General features: G+C 44.5%; 1 protein-coding gene across 1 annotated transcript in view; it reads left to right on the top strand.

The window, feature by feature from the left end:
- The window catches only part of LOC139155671 (alpha-actinin-4-like), a gene marked incomplete at its 3' end in the record, with an annotated part of 71,065 nt that overhangs the window by 19,220 nt on the left and 26,131 nt on the right, over window positions 1–25,714 (top strand). Inside the window, exon 2 of the mRNA XM_070730912.1 lies at window positions 25,542–25,656. Within this exon, the coding sequence (XP_070587013.1) occupies window positions 25,542–25,656 (115 nt within the window). The remainder of the gene's footprint in view (window positions 1–25,541; window positions 25,657–25,714) is intronic.

Consider the following 25,714-nt stretch of genomic DNA (forward strand, 5'->3'; position numbering starts at 1 on the left):
TTTGCACCCATCAGTGGCTGGGTGAATAGACTGGGAAGGGCATAAAATAGCTGGAGACATGTTCAAAAAGAACTTTGGGTTGCAACATTGGTGAATGATGGGGAAAGTGAGAAGTTCAAATGAAGTAGCCAGGATTTCTCCAAGGAGCGTGGGACTAGTGATGGCCATAGTTGGTTTGTAGGAGAATTGCCATCCAAGTCTGTTGCGTGGATGATGACGCAAAAGTGAGAGAGACATAGCCGCCCCGAGTTTGCGGAGAGGGGCGGCATATAAATCCAATAAATCAAATCTAATCATTAAATCAAGTTGCTCATGGATGGATGGATGGATGGATGGATGGATGGATAGAATTATTTATTGGCCAAGTGTGATTGGACACATAAGGAATTTGTCTTTGGTGCATGTGCTCTCAGTGTACAGTACATAAAAGAAAAAGATACATTTGTCAAGAATCATGAGTTCCAACACTTAATGATTGTCATAGGGATCAAATAAGCAATGAGGAAACAATATTTTAAAAAATCTTAAGGGTACAAGGACCAAGTTACAGTCATACAATCATAAGTGGGAGGAAATGGGTGATAGGAAAGATGAGAAAAAAACTAGTAGTAATAGTACTACAGACTTAGTGAATAGTTTGACAGTGTAGAGGGAATTATTTATTTGGCATCTTGTCCTACGTATTGCCGGCTGGGGAATTCTGGGAGTTGAAGTCCACCAATCCAAAAGTGGCCGAAGTTGCAAAACCAGACCTTTGATGCTCATTTTTTTTAAAAAAAATTATTTTAATCTCAGCGTGCCTGGCAAGGTCGGTTAGTTTCAAACGGGAAGGGTGCGTCCTGAAGATTATCGCTTCTCTTCCAAGAGCCTTCCTGAAGTGGTTCTTCAAAGCGGCACACACCTGCCCACACCTTGAGATATTCTTGCAATGGGGAAGATCAGGGAAGATAAGAACCTAAGAAGATCCCTGCTGAATTGGGCCAAAGCCCATCGAGTCCAGCATTCTGTGTCCCACGGTGGCCCACCAATTGTCCATGGGGATCTTGAGCAGAAAGAAAAGGCAAATCTCCCCCTTTCCCTTGACCCCCAACAAATGGTACCCAAAGGAACCCTGCCTGCCTCAACCAACATAGAGGTGGCACTTGGACATCCGTTTCAATAACCACCAATCCTCCTCCTCCAGAACCCAAGAAGATCCCTGCTGAATCAGGCCCAAGCCCATCGAGTCCAGCATTCTGTGTCACACAGTGGCCCACCAATTGTCCATGGGGACCTTGAGCAGAAAGAGAAGGCAAGACCCTCCCTTTCCCTTGACCCCCAACAAATGGGACCTAAGGGAGCCCTGCCTGCCTCAACCAACATAGAGGCGGCACTTGGACATCCGTTTCAATCACCACCTATGATGCACTCGGCATCCATGAATCTGTCCAATCCTGCTTTGAAGCTCTCCAGGCTGACAGCTGTCACAATCTCTTCTGGAAGGGAATTCCATAAACCAAGGACCCTCTGAGTAATGAAATATCTCCCCCTTTATTCGTCCTCACTTTCTCACCTTTGAGCTTTAGGGAGAGCCCCCCTCGTCCTAGTATTGTGTGATAGAGAAAAGAATTTTTCTCTATCCACCTTTTCTATCCCATGCGTGATTTTATACACTTCGATTAAGTCGCCTCTTCAACACCAAAGGGATTGATCTATGCCACCCAGCTTCTGTTTTCCCGTGCTTTATCTCCCCCCCCCACCATTCCCCAAAGCTGCTTCCTGCTGACGCTCCTCCCCCACTTTAAATCTCTCTGAACAAAACCAAATTGCACGCTTCTGCAGCCTAATAAGGCAAAAGAATGATGGGAATTCTCTCTGGCTTTTTCCCTGGAGTTGCGCTCTCTGGCTTCAGATGTGATGGAGAGGAAGAGGGGTAGGGAGGCGATGTTGTTTCAGAAACACAAAGGATGGAGACGACGTCTCAAGGCCCGGAGAGGGTCCCGGAGTAGTTCTCCCAAGCGGCTGTTGTTATTGATTGATTGATGTGACTTGCATGCCATCCAGTTCCACACCGACTCTGGGCAGCTAACGGCAATATAAAACAGTAGAAATGGCAATATAGAACAGTGAAAAACAATTATAAAACTTCCTTAACGGTGAGAACAATGAATCAGGGGATGAAAATTGGGCAAAGAGATTCACTTCATAACCATGTTATTAACTGCATGGTTCACTTAACCATGGCGAGAATTTTTTTTGGGGGGGAGACTCACTTAACAACTTGCTTAGCAATAGAAATATGTGGGCTCAATTACCGTCGTAAGTCAAGGACTCACATATCTGGCTGAGAAATATCCTCTTTTTTAAAAAAGCATTTTCGTTAAAAAAAAAAAAAGCAAGCTACGGTTAACTCTTGTGGTTTTCCTGCGAGAGCGCAAAAGCTTGAAGAGGCGCGTTTTGTATTTTTTTGCAGAGGTTTTGTGTTTTTTTGCAAGTGGGGGTTTTCATTTCCAGCAAGTTTTGCTCAGTTTCTGAGAACTTCCTCTGCAAACCGGTATGTTCTTAGCAGAGCTGGTCCGACCGGCCTCTGGGCTCTCTGCTGTCCTGTTTTGGAAACCGGTCTTTGGAGAAGGAGTAGGTTTGTGTAGCTTAGGCAGGGATGGTGGACCAAGATTAAAATATACATTCCTGGTGACATTTCGACGAGGTCCCACTCGTCATCTTCAGGCTGGTGCTTTGTCTTTGTTCTAGGGCGAACACAGCAAGACCTGTACAGAACAAGGACAAAAGCACTAGCCTGAAGATGACGAGTGGGACCTCGTCGAAACGTCGCCAGAAATATCTGAAACCTTCATGGGAAGAAACCCGAATATGCTAAGACCTTCATACCTGTACCCGTAAAAATCTACGTTATATATGTAGATTGTTCTGAGTTCGGGTTTTGCCCCGTGTAATATTTTGAGTGTCTATGCGACGTTTCGGTAAAATCACATTCACCATCATCAGGCTGAAGTTGTAAGCTTCATGCTGCTGTAGATATATATATATATATATATATATATATATATATATATATATATATATATTTATATTTATATATATATATAGTTATATATATATATAACGGTCTTGGTATATTCGGGTTTCTTCCCGTGTAGGATTTGGAAATATCTGGCGACGTTTCGACGAGATCCCACTTGTCATCTTCAGGCTGGTGTTTCTGTCCTTGTTCTAGGGCGAACATATATATATCAATAAAATTAACTGCCTTGGAAATGGCCCTGGGTTGGGCCGAGAGGCAAAAAAGGAGCTGTGATGTTCCTTCAATATACCAGGGTGATTCGACACAAAATGTAACCCTTCCCTGGTACAGAGCTGAAGGAATTGGATACTGTAGCCTAGAGGATAATTCTCTGCCTTACAAGGCAAAGGTTGCAGGTTCAAGTCCCAGTGGGTATGGCTAGCTGATGAGGCCAAAATAAGGCCGAAATAGATCTATCCTAGTCTCCCCTAATTTTCAAATTCAGCTTAAACATGTGACACACACACATATATATGTATGTATGTATGTATGTATGCATGTATATATATATGTGTATATACAGTATATATGTCACATGTTTTTTTGCTGAATTTGAAAATTAAGGGAGACTAGGATAGATCTATTTCGGCCTTATTTTGGCCTCATCAGCTAGCCATACCCACTGGGACTTGAACCTGCAACCTTTGCCTTATAAGGCAGAGAATTATCCTCTAGGCTACCGTATCCAATCCCTTCAGCTCTGCACCAGGGATGGGTTACATATTTTTGTGTCGAATCACCCTGGTGTATTGAAGGAACATCACAGCTCCGTATTTGCCTCTCGGCCCAACCCAGGGCCATTTCCAAGGTAGTTAATTTTATTGTCACTTTTTTTTTTTTGCTGAATTTTTTTTAAAATTAAGGGAGACTAGGATGGTACCATTTCGGCCACAGAATTTGCACACTCCTATCAGGGGAGTGGGCGGGGAAAACAATTTTGGTGTGTGTGTGTGTGTGAATAAATATCTGCAGCAAAATATAAGATGACTCTTCAATTTATTCCTTGCAAGATGGATGACCTCAGTAATGTTGCAGCTGTTATAGCAGGCTGCAAAAATGAAAAAAACCATGATGTGAGTAGGCTTGCTTTGGGTAAACGTGGAAAATATTGCAGATCAAGCGAGGCTCCAACTCCAGGCAGTCCTCAGTTTATGACCACAGCAGTGAGACTACGAATTTCCACCGGTAACCAAGGCGATTGTTAAAATAATAAAATGCGTCCAATCTTCCAATCTTTTTTTTTAATACAGTGGTACCTCTACCTAAGAACGCCTCTACTTGCGAACTTTTCTAGAACTGGGTGTTCAAGATTTTTTTTGCCTCTTCTCAAGAACAGTTTTCCAGTTACAAACCCGAGCCTCCGAAATTGTAACCGGAAAAGGCAGGGAGAAGCCTCTGTGGGGCCTCTCTGGGAATCTCCTGGGAGGAAACAGGACTGGAAAAGGCGGGGAGGAGCCTCCGTGGGGTCTCTGGGAATCTCCTGGGAGGAAACAGGGCCGGAAAAGGCGGGGAGAAGCCTCCGTGGTGCCTCTTTGACGTCCTTTCCAAGATGGGCCTCCACTCTCCCTCTGGTTTCCCCAATTGCACACATTATTTGCTTTCACATTGATTCCTATGGGAGAAATTGCTGCTTCTTACAAACTTTTCTACTTAAGAACCTGGTCACGGAACGAATTAAGTTCGTAAGTAGAGGGACCCCCGTATATTTTTTTGACAATGGTTCTTAAAACATGTTTAGAGTCCCATCAGATAATGAGTTTGGGGTGTTGACACCCCAGTCTAGAGGGGACCGAGTGATTCTCAGGACCGCCAATAGATCCCACATTAAAAAATCTGGTGGGGATTCTGAATTACAAAGGCGGCCTGATCTATAAGCCCGGAGGAGGACAGAGGTGGGGAAACACGATTTTGGCCACCGAAACTCAGCCTGACATCCGATGCGTTTGCCGCTCTTCACTTCCTTGTGATTCATCTTCTCCTTTTTTTTTCCAGGCAAGTAAAAGCAAATCAGTTCCCCAACGTTAGACATCTAGGTTTATATGTTTGTGTGTGTGTGTGTGTACATGCAAGCCATTCTCTTCCACCCCCGTACATTCCTCGTGAGGCAAGGATGGGTGATGACTATGAATGGGGAGCGCTTTCTCCCTAACCAGCCTCCTTCCTGGCCATCACTTTTGATTTTGGCAATACTGTAAATATTGTACTGCATTGCATTGTATTTTGATTGGGTGATTTGATTTGGTTTTTTATGCCGCCCAACTCTCTAAGGCAAGGGTTGGCAAAGTTGGCTCTTTTATGACTTGTGGACCTCAACTCCCAAAATTCCTGAGCCAATCATGCTAGCTCAGGAATTCTGGGAGTTGAAGTCCACGTGTCATAGAAGAGCCAACTTTGCCTACCCCTGCCCTAGGGCAATGATGGCGAACCTTTTTTTCAGGCGCAAGTGCCCACACCCATAATTCAGTGCCTGGGGAGGGCGAAAACAGCTTCCCCTATCCCCCGGAGGCCCTCCGGAGGATGGAAACGGACTGTTTCCCAACTTCTGGTGGCCCTAGTAGGCTCGTATTTCCCGCCTCCCCAGGCTCCAAAGCCTTCCCTGGAGTCGGCAGACGGTAAAAACTCCCTCCACCATCCCCCTGGAGGCTCTCTGGAAGCCAAAACCGCCCTCCCAGAGCCTCTGTGCAATCCAAAAATCAGCTGGCTGGCACACCCATGCACGTTGGAGCTGAGTTAGGGCTACGGCTCGCGTGCCAGCAGGTATGCCACCTGTGGGACCCATGCCATAGGTTCACCATCACTGCCCGAGGCCATTTCCATATCTGAGGGCACGTGGGGCATTGCCTTATGTCACCTCCAGTGTACATGCCTGCACTGGCCAGCTGACCTTTGGGCTTCCAGAGGGCGGGGGAAGGCCATTGACGTCAAGTATAAATGAATATGAATCTTGACAGAATTTTCAGTTTTTCAAAAATCTGTAAGTAAGTTCACGCATGTTTCAAATGTTGAATAAGTTTTAGAAGTAAAATTTAAAACATTATTATTATTATTATTATTATTATTATTATTATTATTATTATTTTGCCTAATAAAATGCAAAACAAATTGTTCCTGTTTTTGAAGCTGCATAGGAATCATAGCCACTGGTTTGGGAAGTCCAGAGTTGCGATTTAGAAGAGATGACAACCCAGTACCATATATGACCTCTTCTCAATCAAATTCATCCGCCATTAGTCATCAGCACTGGTGGTTTTTTTTCCCAAGGCTTTGTCATAGGCTGGAACTTTTTATTCCACTTATGGACATGCTACTAACCCTGAAAGGTTGAAACCTCCCTTCCTGTTTTCTTTCCCCTTTTTCTTTTCAAATGGAATTTAGAGGTCAGGTTTTTGCAAACCCTTCGTGCCTTAGGGTGGATCAGCTCTGCCCTGGCCTCCTGCCTTCTTTTCAAGGTCCAGGATCCTGAGATATTATTTGCTTTCCGCTGAAAGTTTAATGGACTCTGGACTCTGGTTGGAGTAACTGGGTTTGGCAGGCGTTCCTGGTCTGATATGAATGCAATAGCAATCTGAAGGGTGTAAACGATAATGAGCGTGGCTTTGGGCCTTGGATTGGTCCAATGGAGCTGAACCCAGGTTTTAAGCCAACACAGTTCTAGGCTGGTTATACTATACTCAAAGCAGCACAAAGCCAATAACTTCAGCCTGATGATGGTGAATGTGATTTCGCCAAAGCGTCGCAAAGACACACAAAATCCTTGGAACAAACTTCCAGCAGACGTGGTAGATAAATCCACAGTAACTGAATTTAAACATGCCTGGGATAAACATAGATCCATCCTAAGATAAAATACAGGAAATAGCATAAGGGCAGACGAGATGGACCACGAGGTCTTTTTCTGCCATCAGTCTTCTATGTTTCTAAAATATTACATGGGGAAATAATAATAATAATAATTATTATTATTATTATTTATTAGATTTGTATGCCGCCCCTCTCCGTAGACTCGTATAATAATAATAATAATAATAATAATAATAATAATAATAATAATTTATTAGATTTGTATGCCACCCCTCTCACAACAACCATACAGAATACAAGTCCAATGATTAAAACAAAACAGTTAAAAACCCTTAATTTAAAAAAAACCAATCACACAACCCAAACAGACCATACATAAAATGGGGCGGCCGAGGGGAATCAATTTCCCCATGCCTGAACTCATAACAATCTATATGTGTGTGCATACATACGTACACACACACACACACACACACATATTTATAAACTGCTCAAAAAAATAAAGGGAACACTTGACACATCCTAGATCTGAATGAATGAAATATTTTCGTTGAATACTTTTCTGTACAAAGTTGAATGTGCTGACAACAAAATGAAATTGATTATCAATCAGTATTGCTTCCTAAGTGGACAGTTTGATTTCACAGAAGTTTGATTGACTTGGAGTTCTATTGTGTTGCTTTTTTTTTGAGCGGTATATGAACCTGGCCTTCCGCACAAGAGTTGTGCACTCTCAGCTCAAACCTTGATTGACCATCTTAAATTTCCCAGGCTTTTCCTCGAGACTACAGGCAAATCTTTCCTAACCTGCTGCCCTTCCGGTGTTTTTTTAATGGGATGGGGGAGGGGGGGCAGTGTAGGACCTGAGTTGAGAAAGGTCTCTCCTACTTAATCTTTGGGAAACATGTGGTTTGCCTCCTTTCCCTTAATTTGGCATTTTCTGGTTGAACACAGGACACGTCTGGTTCCTTGGCGTCCTGTGGAGGGGGGGTTTTGAGTCGTGGGGCCTGAGGGGTTTAATTTTAGAAGCGGAAAAGCTGTTTTAAAAGTTTCCAATGCACCGTTTTACACATTTGCTTGCGGTGGGTCTAAAGTTGGACACCGGTGTTAAGAGTTGGGCTTGCAAATGCTGCGGAGGTGCAGTGAACCCGAGTATTTATTTATTTATTTATTTATTTATTTATTACTTAGATTTGTATGCCGCCCCTCTCCGAAGACTCGGGGCGGCTCACAACATGTAAAAAACAAATCATAAGCAATCAGACAAATTTAAAATATTTAAATATTTAAAAAACCCCATATGCTAACAGTCACACACACAGACATACCATGCATAAATTAAACGTGCCCAGGGGGAGATGTTTCAGTTCCCCCATGCCTGACGGCAAAGGTGGGTTTTAAGGAGTTTACGGAAGGCAGGAAGAGTAGGGGCAGTTCTAATCTCCGGGGGGAGTTGGTTCCAGAGGGCCGGGGCCGCCACAGAGAAGGCTCTTCCCCTGGGGCCCGCCAACCGACATTGTTTAGTTGACGGGACCCGGAGAAGGCCCACTCTGTGGGACCTGATCGGTCGCTGGGATTCGTGCGGCAGGAGGCGGTCTCGGAGATATTCTGGTCCGATGCCATGAAGGGCTTTAAAGGTCATAACCAACACTTTGAATTGTGACCGGAAATTGATCGGCAACCAATGCAGACTGCGGAGTGATGGTGAAACATGGGCATACCTAGGTAGGCCCATGACTGCTCTCGCAGCTGCATTTTGCACGATCTGAAGTTTCCGAACACTTTTCAAAGGTAGCCCCATGTAGAGAGCATTACAGTAGTCGAACCTCGAGGTGATGAGGGCATGAGTGACTGTGAGCAATGAGTCCCGGTCCAGATAGGGCCGCAACTGGTGCACCAGGCGAACCTGGGCAAACGCCCCCCTCGCCACAGCTGAGAGATGTTGTTCTAATGTGAGCTGTGGATCGAGGAGGACGCCCAAGTTGCGGACCCTCTCTGAGGGGGTCAATAATTCCCCCCCCAGGGTGATGGACGGACAGATGGGATTGTCCTTGGGAGGCAGAACCCACAGCCACTCCGTCTTATCCGGGTTGAGCCTGAGTCTGTAGAAATGAGGATGCTTTGCTTCAGCCAAAACGTAAATATAGAGGGACGAATGAGACTCGCTTTGGCGCAATTGGAAGCAGAGTGCAAACCGGAGATTGCTCGCTTGCAAAAATTATCGGCGGCTTTTGTGGCGAGGTCTCAAGGGGAGGTAGTCCTCAACTTTTAGGGAACATAATGGAGCCCAAAATATCTTGCCACTAAGCGAGTTGTTAGTTGCATCCTACTTTACGACCGGTTTGCTGCAATCGTTAAGTGAGTTCACTGCACTTGGTAAGCGAGTTGTGAAGTTACTAAGTAAAATCTGTGCCCCCCCCCCCTTGACTATAATTGTTGGGGGCCAGCTGGGAACGTCACAAATGGTCATCCGATGGCAGCGGGACAATGCAGCATGTCATAAATAATTGTAAATTTCAATATTGTAAGCAGCCCAGAGTGGCTCTGTGGTAATATATATATGATGGATGGATGGATGAATATAGATCCTGGGTCTAGAAAGCTTAGAACTACGGCGCCTAAAACACGATTTAAGTATTGCCCACAAGATCATATGCTGCAACGTCCTACCGGTCAATGACTACTTCAGCTTCAACTGCAACAACACAAGAGCATGCAACAGATTCAAACTTAATATTAACCGCTCCAAACTTGACTGTAAAAAATATGACTTTAACAATCGAGTTGTCGAAGTGTGGAACTCATTACTGGACTCAATAGTGTCAACCACTAACCCCCAATATTTCTCCCTTAGACTATCCACAATTGACCTCTCCAAGTTCCTAAGAGGTCAGTAAGGGGCGTACATAAGTGCACTAGTGTGCCTTTTTGTCCCCTGTCCAATTGTCTTTCCTTTATCTCATATATCTTTTCTTCCTTTCATATATCTTCTCCTCTATTTTTACATATTATCTTTATATATATTAGTTCATGTCTATTCTCTTCCATATGTATTGTGTATTGGACAAATGAATAAATAAAAAAAAATAAAAAATTAGATAAATACGGTGGATGGATGGATGATAGATTGATCAGGACTGGAGTGGATAGATGGATAGAAATAACAATACTGTATATATATGCTGACTCTCTGTAAACCGCTTAGAGATGGCTGTAAAGCACCGTGTAGCGGTATGTAAGTCTAAATGCTATTGCTATAAAGCATTCTCAAATGGAAAAAAATTCATGAAATTTGCAAGTCGCCTTTTGGGGAGAAAAAAGCATTTTTGGAGGACGACCACGACTTGGATAATGGAGAATCACCATAGACTTCACGGACTGGTCCTCTCCTTGGTTGTTTACCGTGTTCAGTTTTAATTTGGTGCCTACGCAGAACCTGTCACCTGGGTTCAAACGGGGCACTTTCTGGGTATTTTGGGCTGCGGACTGCTGCAAATGAAGGGGGTCTTTTAATCCTCCCATTCCCTCCCCAAGTGGTGCTGTGGCTGCTGAGGTCACCCTCGAAACCCGGTTTGTTGTGGGTATTTAAAGAAGGGTCGACCCTCTTCCTTCCTCTCCTTGCTTTTTCTCCCACCCGACACAGCGGGATAGTTTTCACCAAACCGCCTTGCAAAAAAAACCCTCCAACCATAATTCTCCCAAAATAATCCCGTGCCTGGAAGTTCCTTTGGTTCCCGCCTCCACTTTTAGCATCTTAGTAAGAAGTTGGAAGACTTTCTTTTGTTTTTAAAAAAAAAGATGCTTTAAACAGCCTCTACGCCTCTCCCTTGCAGAACTGCTGGGGCGATGGAGGGACAGACAGTGTGGGTCTCTGCCAACCTATCCGGGTCCTGCAATTATTTTGGAAGCTAATTTGGGAAGAGGAGGAGGAGGAGGAGGAGGGAAGGGTTTGACCCTTTGGTATACCTGTTGGCTCTTGGATTTAAGCCTCCTCCACTCCCCCATTTCCAAAAAAAAAGAGAGGGGAAAAATAGAAAAAGGACAAGGCATTGGCCCCTTGGTCATTCTTTTCCAGACCGCTTGTGTCCTGGAAATGCCAGTTGCTGAGCAACAACATGGACCGATTTATCCCTGGATCGCTTTTCTTGACCTTTCAGGTTAATGGAACGGTCAAGCTTGGGCAGAGCTGCCTTGAAGTTGAAGAAATTGAATTCCCCAGCCAAACTACTTGAAGTTGTGTAGACTTCATCTCCCAGAATTCCTCAGTCACCATGCACCTTTAAGCTGGATGGACTTCATCTCCCAGAATTCCTCAGCCAGTGTGCTTAAAATTATGTGGACTTCATCTCCCAGAATTCCTCAATCACCCTGCACCTTTAAGCTGGATGGACTTCATCTCCCAGAATCCCTCAGTCACCATGCACCTTTAAGCTGGATAGACTTTCAACTCTCAGAATTCTGAGTGTTGAAGTCCACATCACTTAAAATAGCCAAGTTTGAAAAAGCCTGTTCCAGATTTTCCAGACTTTCCTCCCGCTTGGAAAATAAATTTTAAAAAAAATGTTTGTGTGTCTACTCTGCACCTCAGCAGCAGATCTGTAGGCAACTGTCCAATTGTTATAACATAGGATGGAAAAGTAAATAAAGAAAGCAAGACAATGCCCAACCAACCGACTTCGATTGGAAGAAGCCATAAAAGTCCAGCGTTTACAAGAGGCGAGAGGCAAGGGAATGTTTAACTTTGAAAACTGCTCTGGAAATGCTTAGGAAAAGAGAAAAGCCAACAGTCCAGTTTGTTTTGAAAATACCGTCTTTTTAAATAATAATTTGCTCAGACGTCGCTCTGCTAAGCCTAAGAATTGGGAAACGGACAAAAAATATTCACCTTCAGATTGCAATTTTTAAAAAAAAATATGTCAGGTGCCAACATTTAAAGAAAACCCAAAAGACAAAAAATTAAATAGAATTTATTTTAATTTTTTTAAAAAAATAAACAGCCAAAGGATGGGGAGGACTTGTTCCCCAGCTCTCTGCAAACTCGTGTTCCATATTTGAAAAATAAATATGGCCCGTGGCTGGTGGACTTCATCATCGCTGGGGTGTTTGCCTCGCCGAAGAATTGATTCTCGGGGGATTTGATGTTGGCAAGGAAGATTAAACCTTCCGGTGTTTGATCTTGGGAGCCCAGCTTTGTCCTGTTCTACTTCCTGCCTGCCTGGATTCAGTCACGGCTCCCGATAAGGCGAAATTAAAGGAATCTAGGTGTGGCCAGAGAGGCCAGAAGCCGCATGGAAAAAGTTGAGAGACTTGTATAATCTAAACTTCTGTTGGAAGAATTTAACTGCGAAATCCAGTTTTTCTTGCTTCTTCGCATAAGCGTTTTGCAGGGATTCTCTCTTTCTCTCTCTCTCTCTCTCTCAATTCTTCTCTTTTGCATTTCTGAGTCCCCGAAGGCAGAAGCCGAGCACTGAAATTAAAGCTTAATAAATATGGATCTTTTTTAATGAGGTATTTTTATTTCCAGCGCTCGTAAATCAAACAGCGTCTCCTGTTATGAATTGCATGCAGCGTCTTCCCTCCCAAATTTCCACTTTCCTACAGATCCGCCCCCTCCTGGGGCAAACCATTCCTTCTCCTCTATATATCAAACTTTCCATAAATATTTCTTTCCTATCCTGTTCCCCCAGTGCTCTTGGAAGACCTCCAATTCCATCTCGGCTTGTTCTTCCACCCCGGTCTCCCCCCCCCCCTGCATTGTTTTTGTAGTGTATTTTCGCAGCTGGCGCATGGCACCAAGGAGAATTGTGCGTTTGATTTTTTCTCTCTCTCTCTCGTCTTCCCCTCCATATTTCTGTTGCCAGAATTAGAGAGAAACATAGAAACATTTCAGAAGATTGATGGCAGAAAAGGACTCCATGGTCCATCTAGTCTGCCCTTACACTATTTCCTGTATTTTATCTTAGGATGGATCTGTGTTTATCCCAGGCATGTTTCAATTCCGTGACTGTGGATTTTTCCTTCCTTCCTTCCTTCCTTCCTTCCTTCCTTCCTTCCTTCCTTCTTCTTTCTCTTTCTTCCTTTTCTTTCTTTCCTTCCTTCTTTCCTTCCTCCCTTCCTTCCTCATTCATAGAAACATAGAAGATTGACGGCCGAAAAAGACCTCCTAGTCCATCTAGTCTGCCCTTACACTATTTCCTGTATTTTATCTTAGGATGGATCTATGTTTATCCCAGGCGTGTTTCAATTCAGTTCCTGTGGATTTACCAACCACGTCTGCTGGAAGTTTGTTCCAAGCATCTACTACTCTTTCCGTAAAATAATATTTTCTCACGTTGCTTCTGATCTTCCCCCCAACTGACCTCAGATTCTGCCCCCTTGTTCTTGGGTTCACTTTCCTATTAAAAACACTTCCCTCCTGAACATTATTTAACCCTTTCACATGTTTAAATGTTTCGATCCTGTCCCCCCTTTTCCTTCTGTCCTCCAGACTCTACAGATGGAGTTCACGAAGTCTGAACCACTTCTTCTCTATGACCCAAACTAGTGGGACTAGAACTGATGATGTTACCAAATTAGGAGTGATAACCTCTGCAAGAAATCACCAAGAGTGACAAGGACCCTCCAGTATTTTAGAATAGAATAGAATAGGATTTTATTGGCCAAGTGTGATTGGACACACAAGGAATTAGTCTTGGTGCAGATGCTCTCAGCGTACATAAAAGAAAAAGAGGCATTTGTCAAGAATCCTGATGTACAACACTTAATGATTGTCATAGGGGTCAAATAAGCAACGAAGAAACAATCAATATTAATACAAATCTTAGGATACAAGCAACAAGTTACAGTCATACAGTCCTAAGTGGGAGGACTTTTATTATTTATTTATAATTTGTTTATTCGATTTTTAAAAATTATTATTATTTATTCGATTTGTATGCCCCCCCCCCTTCTCCGAACACTCGGGGCGGCTTACAACATGTTAGCAACAGCACTTTTGAACAGAGAATCAGCCTATTGCCCCCAAAAATCCGGGTCCTCATTTGACCCACCTCGGAAGGATGGGAAGGCTGAGTCAACCTTGAGCCGGTGATGAGATTTGAACCGCTGACCTGCAGATCTAGCAGTCAGCTTTAGCGGCCTGCAGTACTGCACTCTACCTGCTGCGCCACCTCGGAGTCCTCCTCTTCCGAAATGCTACAGGTGCAAATAAAAACAGGGGGAGAGGCGGGCACGGATTTTGACACGCGAACCCTCCTGGCTACCATCTTGACTTCCGTTGACCGCACCTTTGGAGACGGTGGTTGACAGGATCCAGCTTTTGTTCAGCGAAGGCTTCCCGAGGGCTGGTTTCGGACGCCCTGCCCGTTGCAACCAGAAGAAGGCCGAAGCAGTTGACGGCTGGCTTCCCCAAACCGCTAGAGCAGTGTTTCGCAACCTTGGCCACTTGAAGATATTTGGACTTCAACTCACAGAGCATTGCATTGCATTCGCTGGCTGGGGGATTCTGGGAGTTGAAGTCCAAATACCTTCAAGTGGCCAAGGTTGGGAAACACTGCGCTAGAGAGCTCTGGGCCCTCGTGAAAAACCAAACGTTAGCTCACAATCCCCGAGTGGTTGCAACGGAGTTGGCAAAGGAGGAGACGCAAACTTGCCAGAACGGGACCTGGCAAAACACGGCGTGCTTAATTGCCTCCTTCGCTTTCTCTGCAAATGCCAAGTCGCACCCTCTTGTCAAAATGGCACATTTAAGTCTTATTAATTTCCAGCACTGCCTGCAGTTTGACCTTCAGGGCTCGGCTGGCTGGAGAGAGAGAGTTAACACAGGTTTGTCGTCTCTCAGGTTCTCCCTTAAAAGAGGATGCATTTAATTTGATCCTTCCCCTGCCCTTGGGTTGTTCGTAGGCCCCAAAAAGAGAGAGAGAGAGAGAGAACATTTTTCGATATTAGATATGGCTGCGCCTGGATTTTGTTACAGATGTTCGGAAAGCTCCGTGTCACATAATATGCAATGAGACTAATTTGGTTTATTTTATTATTATTTTTTTCTCTTTCCCTGAACGTGGAACAATAGCAATAGCACTTATACTTATATACCGCTTCATAGTGCTTTTATAGCCCTCTGTAAGCAGTTTACAGAGTGGCCCCCAACAATCTGGGTCCTCATTTGACCCAGGAAAGAAGGAAGGAAGGAAGGAAGGAATAGCAATAGCACTTAGACTTATATACCGCTTCATAGTGCTTTTACAGCCCTCTGTAAGCAGTTTACAGAATTGACCCCAACAATCTGGGTCCTCATTTGACCCACGAAGGAAGGAAGGAAGGAAGGAAGGAAGGAAGGAAGGAAGGAAGGAAGGAAAGAATAGCAATAGCATTTAGACTTATATACTGCTTCATAGTGTGTTTCCTGGTCTTAAAGTTGTCAGGGGTGGCTGAGGAATTCTGGGAGTTGAAGTCCACAAGTCTTAAAGTTGCCAAAATTGAAAACCATTGTTCAAATGGCCAGCCAAAGCATATTTATATAAAGCAGGCTCAGCTATGTATGTATGTATGTATGTATGTATGTATGTATGTATGTATGTATGTATGTATGCATGCATCATCTATCTATCCATCTATGTATCTATGTGTGTGTGTGTGTGTGTGTTTGTATATATGTATGTGTGTATGTGTGTAGGTATCTACGTATACACACACGCACACATACACACACATACATAAAGATATATTCCCTTTTCTGCCTTGCAATCCAAACAGCTGTTCTTCCAGCAGGCATTATAAAAATAGGCTGCGTTCTCCATGGAATCCCTTGGAGTTGAGAGAATGAACATCAGCTGCAGTTGGAGCAAAATACATTCTGGTTTCCTGGTTGGAAGAGAACATCCCAAATTCCAGCAGAAAGTCCTGGGAATTAGAACCAGGCTTCTGTTGACCGGAGAGAAATGCTTGCATTCCGAAAATTGGACTTGGGGAAAGGAAAAAAAAAAGAGACATTAAAAATGAATTGAAGTTCATTTTAATGACTTTAAAATGTGTGGAGCCTTTCTGACTCTTGTGTGACTTTTTCCTCTCTAGCAGAGACAAACTGCCTTTGCTTCAACGAAATGCAGTCAGGCTCATTTATGGTACTTATTTCTCTCCCCCCCCCCCCCCCCCCAATGTCAGTGGCATAGAAACATAGAAGATTGACAGCAGAAAAAGACCTCCTGGTCCATCTAGTCTGCCCTTACACTATTTCCTGTATTACATCTTAGGATGCATCTAGGTTTATCCCAGGCATGTTTAAATTCAGTGACTGTGGATTGACCAACCACGTCTGCTGGAAGTTTGTTCCAAGCATCTGCTACTCTTTCAGTCAAATATTTCCTCACGTTGCTTCTGATCTCCCCCCCCCCCAACTAACCTCAGATTGTGTCTCCTTGTTCTTGGGTTCACTTTCCTATTAAAAACACCTCCTTCCTGAACATTATTTAACCCTTTTTAACGTATTTAAATGTTTCGATCCTGTCCCCCCTTTCCCTTCTGTCCTCCAGACTATACAGATTGAGTTCATGAAGTCTTTCCTGATACGTTTTATGCTTAAGACCTTCCACCATTTTTGTAGCACGTCTTTGGACCCGTTCAATTTGATCCATCTCTTTTTGTAGGTGCGGTCTCTAGAACTGGACACAGTATTATTCCAAACGTGGTTTTACCAGCGCTCTATTGTGTGATTACAATCTCCCTCTTCCTGCTTGTGATACCTCTAGCTATGCAGCCAAGCCTTCTACTCGTTTTCCCTACTGCCCGACCACACTGCTCACCCGTTTGGAGACTGTCAGAAATCATGACCCCTAAATCCTTCTCTTCTGAAGTTTCTGCTAACACAGAACTGCCAATACAAGGCTCAAATTGAGGATTCCTTTTCCTCAAGTGCATTGTTTTACTTATTTATTTACTTATTTATTAGAGTTGAAAGGGACCTTGCAGGTCATCAAGTCCAACCCCCCTGCTTAAGCAGGAAATCCCATAGCACCCAGCCAAATGGCAGTCCAATCTCCTCTTGAAACTGTCCAGAATTGGGGAGTTCACAACGTCCGCAGGCAGGCCGTTCCACTGGTTGATCGCTCTGACCCATCAGGAAGTTCTTCCTTATTTCCAGGTTGAATCTCTCCTTGGTCAGCTTCCAGCCGTTGTTCCTCGTCCGGCCCTCTGGTGCCCTGGAAAATAGAGTGACCCCCTCCTCTCTTACATTAAACTGCAGGCATCTGTTGTCCGGCAATAAGGACATTCCCTGAGGTCACAAACAGCTGTTACACATGTTTTCCGACACCCACCTAACTAGATAGCTCGGCTTGGAAACCCAGAAAGAAAAGGGAAAACTTTTGTGGTTCCTGATTTGGGCTTTGGGGGGGAGGGAGGGGTGGAGATCGGGCCCACCTCCCTTTGCCACCTTTCTTCTCAAATGAATCCGCGTTCCTGGATGCTGAGCTCACCAGTGGCCGTGCCGATTGGCTGATTGGGCAAATGGGGTTTTTTTGGGGGGGGCGGGGGAGCCACAGTCCGTCCAAGTCATTCGCATGCTTCTGGTGCCACCCCGGGAGAGCCACATTTGGGAGCCGGGAGGGGGCTGTCTCGTGCAATGCAGACCCTCGGGGTTCCCAAAGCTTTCTGGGACTCCCGAGCGTGGGAATTCAGTGCGTGAAGCAGTGATAAATGTGGTGAGCAGCCAAACTCGGCTGGCTTTGCCTCTCGGGCCAATACCGGCTATGGAGGATGAGTCAGCCAGTTCTGGTTGTGCATCAATATGCATTAGATGCGCCTGCTTCCTTTGGCTTGCCTGATGCATGCCCTCTTCAGTCAGTCAGTCAATCAATCAATCAATCAATCAGAATAGAGCAACAACACAAGAGCACACAACAGATTTAAACTTAATATTAACCGCTTCAAACTTGACTGTAAAAAATATGACTTCAGTAACCGAGTTGTCGAAGCGTGGAACTCATTACCGGACTCCATAGTGTCATCCCCAAACCCCCAACACTTTACCCTTAGATCAGAGGTCCCCAACCTTTTTTACACCAGGGACCGGCTTTAAGTTAAACCAGTTTTCCACGGCCCGGTGGGGGGGGGGGGGGGGGGGGGGGCTTTGGTCATATGGGGGTGGGGTTATGGAGGGGTGGAGCTTAGTGACGCAGCAGGTTTGGGGGGGGGAGGAGAAGCAGCTCGGGGAAGGAGAGACGGAGGTGTCCCAAAGACACTGCAAGGGGTGTATGTGTGTGTGTGTGAGAGAGAGAGATCAGGGACAGGCAAAAAGCCGGCGAGTAAAGAGCGGCCAGAATCGTGGGACTCCTCTCTCTCATGAGTGAGGGGAAAAAACCCGAAACAGGAAACACCACCATCTTTACTGCGGGCAAACGACGCCCCTGACCTGCCCTGCATAACTCACCAGGGGCCGCGACGAACAGCCGTTCCGTTGCCCTCGCTTCCATTTCCTCCTCAGGAGGACGCGCTCGCGACAGAGCCGCGAGGGATTCGCGGAGTCTTCCTCTGCCGAATGCGCTTCTCGGGGGAGCGGCGCACCTTCATCCATCGCGCCCCCCGCCGCCGCCCGCCTCTAGCCCGCCCAGCGGGAGGCGAAGCACTGGGGTGGGGGGGCTGTCAGGACACCCCCCACCCCAGCACTTTGAATCCCGCCGGCCAAGAGCACTCGGGTAGTAGCTTCTGCTGGATACGGGCGATGGGCGGGACGAGCGGCGCCGAAGCCAGTGGCTGTGGCAGCTGCTGCAAGAGGCTTCTGCGCCGCTCTGTCCCACTCATCGCCCGTATCCAGCAGATAGGCTTTGAATTTTTGGCTGGGGGAGGAGAAGTAGGACCTTCCTAACTCCCCCCCCCCAGCCAAAATCACAAAGCCAGGCAGCCCCCAGCCGCCAAAGGAGCCTCCTGATTCTCCCCGCCCTGTGGAGAAGTGTGGAGGGCTGCGTCACCGCCCGACGCCCCACCCCGTCCTGCATGTTCTCTGCCGGGAGGGCAGCGGCGCCGCGGACCGGCTGAAAACCCCCAACGGCCCGGTCCTGGTCCGCGGACCGGCGGTTGGGGACCTCTGCCTTAGATTATCTACGGTTGACCTATCCAGATTCCTAAGAGGTCAGTAAGGGGCGAGTACAAGTGCACTAGAGTGCCTTCCGTCCCCCGTCTTATTGCTCTCCTATATCTCCTATACCTTTCTTCTATTCCTATATCTCTTCTTCTACTCTTTCATTGATATGTTCTATTCCTATACCTTCTTTTCTATTCTTTCTTAGATATATTTTACTATGAGTATCTCCTCTATAACCTTCATCATATATTTTACTATGTGTATATAGATAAAAAACTAAAACCCTCATTGTGTATTGGACAAAAAAAAAAAAGAGCTGGAAGGGACCTTGGAGGTCTTCTAGTCCAACCGCCTGGCTCAATCAGGAGACCCTGTGACCATTCCGGACAAGTGGCTGTCCAGTCTCTTCTTAAAAACCTCCAATGGTGAAGCCACCCACAACCTCTGGTGGCAAGCTGTTCCACCGGTTAATTGTTCCCATCGTTAGGAATTTTCTCAATCCCAGGTTTTTTTTGCTGTCCTCAGTTCGTTTCCATCCGTTGTTCCTTGTCTTGCCTTCTGGCACTTTGGGAAATAAGTGGGGAAACCCCCGCCTTCTTTGTGGCAGCCCCTCAAATATTGGAGCGCTGCTCTCCTATTTCTGCCACTAGTCCTTTTTTCTCTCTCGACTGACCATAGAAACAAAGGAAGATTGACGGTAGAAAAAGACCTCCTGGTCCATCTAGTCTGCCCTTCTACTATTTCCTGCATTTTATCTTAGGGTGGATATACGTTTATCCCAGGCATGTTTAAATTCAGTGACTGTGGATTGACGAACCACAGTCTGCTGGAAGTTTGTTCCAAGCATCTACTACTCTTTCGGTAAAGTAATATTTTCTCATGTGGCTTCTGATCTTTCCGCCAACTCAGATTGTGCCCCCTTGTTCACCCATTATTACTAAAAACCCCAATCAGTGTGTTTACGTGTTCTATTTATGTTTCGGAGCAGTTTATATAAATAATATTATATCCTTGTTTACCACCAATACGCAGTTGACAAAACAAACAAATCAATCAATCAACCAACCAGTCAGTCAATCAATCAATCTCCAGTTCAGGGAGGCTGTAGTGAACAGTTTCGGTAATTGGTGTGTGGTTCTCAGAAGGAACTCCGGCTTTTGCAGCCTGCCCAGCCCAACACTGGTTCCTTTGTGCCACGCGGTGCCTTTGCCCAACTTCGGACTTCTCCCCTGCCCCCACCCCGCACCCCGAGCACTGGCTGTCCTGCCTGCCTTGAGAAGAACAGGCGAGCCTCTTTTATGGGTCTCCTCAGCCGGCCCCTTTGCCCTTTCCGATTCTTTCCGATGCTGCCCCACTTTGTGCTGGTTTGCCAGCTTTGGAGACGAGGACAAAGCTGCCCGCTGGATTCTGCCTCCATCCGGGCTGCCTCTTTCCACTGCTGATTGTCCCAGGGTTCCGGGCTGGAGGGTCCGAAGATGGCCCAGGGCTCTGAAAGCCCGTTTAAAGCAGCTTGGGCGACTGTGCCCGGCCCCATTGCCACTCTCGGAGGAGGTGGGCTGGCACATCTGGTCCCTCGATCAGGTCTGGTCTCGGTTTCTGAATGAAGAAGGTGAGTGAAACCTGCCTTTAGCTCCTCTTGGGACTCGCCTGGAAAAAACCAATTCTGATTTTTATATTTTAAATTTAATTTAGTTTTTAATCATGGTTGTCCATATCTTCATAACACTTTTATGTTGGTTGTTTTGATACTGTTGTGATGGATTGTTGCAGCGAGATGGACAGCCATCTAAATTAGACAGACAGACGCAAGAGAGAGAGAGATGGATGGATGGACGATAGATACGTGGACAGAAACACTGTAGATGGATAGATAAACACCGTTGAAGGGTGGATGGATGGATGGACATACGGACACTAGTATAGATGGATGGAGAAACCTTGTTGATGGGTGGATACATGGACGGACGGACAGACTGTAGATGGATAGACAGACAGACACTTTAGATGGACGGATAGGCAGACACATCCTGTTGATGGGTGAATGGACAGACATAGAGACACTAGATCGATAGAGACCTTATTAATGGACGGCTGAAGAGACAAACTGAGAGACTCTAGATGGGTGGATGGACATACGGACACTGGTATAGATGGATAGAGAAACCCTGTTGATGGGTGGACATGCATGGACGGACGGACAGACTGTAGATGGATGGACAGCCAACAGACAAACACTGTAGATGGACGGATAGGCAGACACACACTGTTGATGGGTGAATGGACAGACATAGAGACACTAGATCGATAGAAGCCTTGTTGATGGATGAATGAAGAGATGGATGGAGGGATTATAAATGGATTGATGGACATACAGACACTGGATGGATGGATGGAGGAGGCAGTGCCATCTGGTCTCCCCCTCCCCCTCTGTGTGTGTTTGTTTGAGTGTGTGAGTGTGAGACACAGGGAGGTTTTGGGAGTTGGGGCTGTTGCGGGTGACAACTGACGTAGCATGACAAGACCCATTCATAGCCCCAGAGCGGAATAACCAGAAAAGTCTGCTCCATCACCAGCATCTTCTGACACCCGCCTCGCCTCCTTGGCGCTTCTCCCTTTGAACGCAAATGGGCCCATTTGGCAAGGGCAGAGCAGCATGGGCAAGGGAGTCCATGCGCAGAGGCGGGAGAAGAGAAATGTGGTTGAATTTCCAGGGATGGGTGGATGGAAGATGTTTCAGTTAGATTGCGCGTGTGGTCTGGGTGGAAGCTTTGCATTTTTAATTTTCTAATGCTTATATTTGTTGTTAGTTTAGCTTAGTTTTAGGTTAAATTTAGCGTCTACTTTTTAGTTCAGTTTAATGTTTAGGGCTTAGTTTATTAAGTTTTTAATTTAGTGTTTTGTTTAATGTTTAGTTCTTTTCTCCACCCAGAGTTTCCTATTGAGATAGGCGGCCGTATCAATCAAATGCGTCATTAAATAAATAGGACGTATAAAATATACTAAATTGAGCATCCTTGTTTGAAAGGCAGCACAATGAGAGGGAAGCCCTATTATTGATCTGTGATAGCCATAGAAACATAGAAGATTGACGGCAGAAAAAGACCTCCTGGTCCATCTAGTCTGCCCTTATACTATTTCCTGTATTTTATCTTAGGGTGGATCTATGTTTATCCCAGGCATGTTTAAGTTCAGTGACTGTGGATTTACCAACCAAGTCTGCTGGAGGTTTGTTCCAAGCATCTACTCCCTCTTTCAGCCAAATAATATTTTCTCCCGTTGCTTCTGATCTTTCCCCCAACTAACCTCAGATTGTGTCCCCTTGTTCTTGGGTTCACTTTCCTATTAAAAACACTTCCCTCCTGGACCTTATTTAACCCTTTAATATATTTAAATGTTCCGATCATGTCCCCCCTTTTCCTTCTGTCCTCCAGACTCTACAGATTGAGTTCATGAAGTCTTTCCTGATAAGTTTTATGCTTAAGACCTTCCACCATTTTTGCCGCCCGTCTTTGGCCCCATTCAATGTGATCGATCTCTTTTTGTAGGTGAGGTCTCCAGAACTGAGAACAGGATTCGAAATGGGGTCTGTACAGCGGGATCACAATCTTCCTCTTCCTCCTTGTGATACCTCTAGCTATGCAGCCAAGCATTCTACTCGTTTTCCCTACTGCCTGACCACACTGTTCACCCAATTTGAGTCAGAAACCAGTACCCCTAAATCCTACATATATACTATACTGGGCATCCTTGTTTAAAAGGCACCACAACGCTAGAGGGAAGTCCTATTATTGATCTGTGATAGCTCAGAATAGCTCAGAGAGCTCAGAATTAAAAGGATTTTACTAGCCGCATTTCATTCAAAAGCAGAAACAACTCACAAAAGACCAACATTAACATGCCTTGTGTTCAAATGGGTCTGTCAAAAAAAAATACCTATGCAGGCATTTTTTTTTTTTTTTAAAAATCAGCTTTACCCTGAAGCAAAACTTTCAAGAGGAATGGTGATGATTAAGTTGTTAGGTGTAACCAAATAATTCCAGAACAAATCGCTTTTCTTAGTCACAAAAGGTGTTCCCAGGTGCCTCCTGATCATTTTTTTAAAAAAATATTTTATCTCTTTGCAAGTGAACAAATCATGGATTCTTTTGGAGAATCGCTATTGTACAGGTAGTCCTCAAGTTATAACCACAATGGACCTCAAATGTTTCTGTGGTTAAGGAAAGACTAAGTGAGAAGTGAGTCTCGTTCTACTTTACGACTTTTCTTTTCATAGAAACATAGAAGTCTGATGGCAGAAAAAGACCTCATGATCCATCTAGTCTGCCCTTATACTATTTCCTGTATTTTATCTTAGGATGGATATATGTTTATCCCAGGCATGTTTAAATTCAGTCACTGTGGACTTATCTACCACGTCTGCTGGAAGTTTGTTCCAAGCATCTACTACTCTTTCAGTGAAATAATATTTTCTCATGTTGTCTTTGATCTTTCCCCCAACTAACTTCAGATTGTGTCCCCTTGTTCTTGTGTTCACTTTCCTATTAAAAACACTTCCCTCCTGGACCTTATTTAACCCTTTCACATATTTAAATGTTTTGATCGTTTTCAGTTTTTTTTATTAGACAAATGTAAAAATATAACACACAACAATGATAACACAAAATACACAACTAGGGGTATTCTATCCCCTTTATATACAATAAGCTTCCCTCGGATAGTATCAAAGGTTCATATTATCCATACTTAGGAATATTTGCATTTCTAATTGTTTGTATGGTCTTTGAATATACACACTATTCTAACTATTTCTCTATGTATTTAATTTAAGCAATAAGATTTTTTTTCTTATTTAATTCTATAATTAACAGTTACACATCATAACTTATGTATTCTTTCTCTTCTCTCAACAATCTTAAAATTTGCTCCATACAATATAATTATTCAGTTTCCTCTTTCTCTTTTATTTCCTTAATTAGCTTATCCATTTCAGCGCCATCCAATATCTTTCTAATTATAGATTCGTCCTCAGGTATTTCCCCACTCTTCAAAATTGGGCATAAATAATTCTTGCCACTTTGAGAAAAATGTATCATAAAATACCCACTTTGCAATTTTTCTTGCCATCGTTGTTCGGTGGATCCCTGCAGTGAGAACAATTAATTTGTGGAACAACTTGCCACCAGAAGTTGTGGGTGCTCCATCACTGAAGGATTATAAGAAGCGATTGGGCAACCATTTGTCTCAACTGATATAGAGCTTCCTGCTTGAACAGGGGGTTGGACTAGAAGACCTCCAAGGTCCCTTCCAACTCTATTATTCTATTCTACTCTTAATGCAATGCTTAAATCCAACCTATTTTGGTGGGGCAATCTCCTTTCATAATTGTCGCATCTTATGGTTTCATCAGATGCCGGGGGTGAACAAGAGTATCATTAAATAGATTACATTTCATTTCCCCCTGTCTGATCTTCTGCTCTTGATGATTCGTCGAAATGGTGAAAGAAGATGAAAAACAGTTTCCTTAAGACTGTTTTCCTCGTGTGGTGTTCCTTACTCATCCTTTCCCTCCAAAAACTATCTGTCGGGGTTGTGTGTGTGTGTGTCATCTTCTTAAAGCCAACCCTGATAAAGCAGACAAGGCCCAAGTAAACTTTGGGCAGCTTATGCAATTTCCCCAAAAGAAGAAATTGCAACTGGGACTTTTTCTCAATTGTCTTCCCCTGCTTTGGAAGGTCACACTCCTTTACACCAAACCCTGTGTCCCTTGTGGCCCCTTGGCTTACACAATTGAGCTGCTGTGACTAAGCAAGAAGAGTCCCCAGCGCCGTCGTACCCTCTAACAGTCACTTAAATGAACCGTTGTAAGTTGAGGACCACCCAATATATTTAATAGTTACTATAAAAAAATTTGGCCAAATTCCATATACCGGTATTTAAGAGGTTTCAATATAAAATCCCAGTTGACATTGTCAAACGCCTTTAGGGCGTCTAAAATATTAATGCTGTTCGTTTTTCGTTATGTTTTTCATATTATTCCAATCCATCAATTATTATACTTAAGTTATTTCTGATTTGCCTTTTTCGGAAGGAACCCGTTTTGATCTGCGTGAATGAAACTATTTCTTTTTTAATCTCTCCGCCATAATTAAATTTAAAATGTTATAATCCACATTTAGAAGGGAAATAGGTCTATAATTCTGTATTAATGTGTGAGCAGTATCATTTTGGGGAATTAGTGCTATGCCAGTGCTAAAGATATATTTTAATAAAAAATATATATTTAATAGTTACTGCCAATAGTTGCTTTTAATCTGGCAAGATTCTGTCTGCAGGCACACAACAATAAAGGAACCATTCGGAAGTAACGTGTGTCGTTCTTGATTTTTTGGGCCTAATATCTCTTCAATTTTGGAGCAACAACATAGTGGATGGGATATGGGGCAGAAAATTGGCAACTTGTGAATGTCTTCTCGACCAAAACAAAGTCTCCATTGGTTGCCTCTTGTCTTCAAGAAGCGCAGAAGTCCAGGGCTGTGCCCATCCATGCATTTATGAGTCTTAAATGTGCCCGAATTTCAACTCTCCTCCACTTTTCTCTTCCAGACTTTCACAGCATGGTGCAATTCCCATCTTCGGAAAGCTGGCACGCAGATCGAGAACATCGACGAAGACTTCCGGGATGGTCTCAAACTGATGCTGTTGCTGGAGGTCATTTCAGGTGAGGCTCCAAATGGTTGATGTGTTTTGAGGCCACAGAAGACTTAAGGTTTCAGGTC

This window comes from Erythrolamprus reginae, unplaced genomic scaffold (genome assembly GCF_031021105.1).
Source record: "Erythrolamprus reginae isolate rEryReg1 unplaced genomic scaffold, rEryReg1.hap1 H_43, whole genome shotgun sequence".
In the NCBI taxonomy this organism is placed as follows: Eukaryota; Metazoa; Chordata; class Lepidosauria; order Squamata; family Dipsadidae; genus Erythrolamprus; species Erythrolamprus reginae.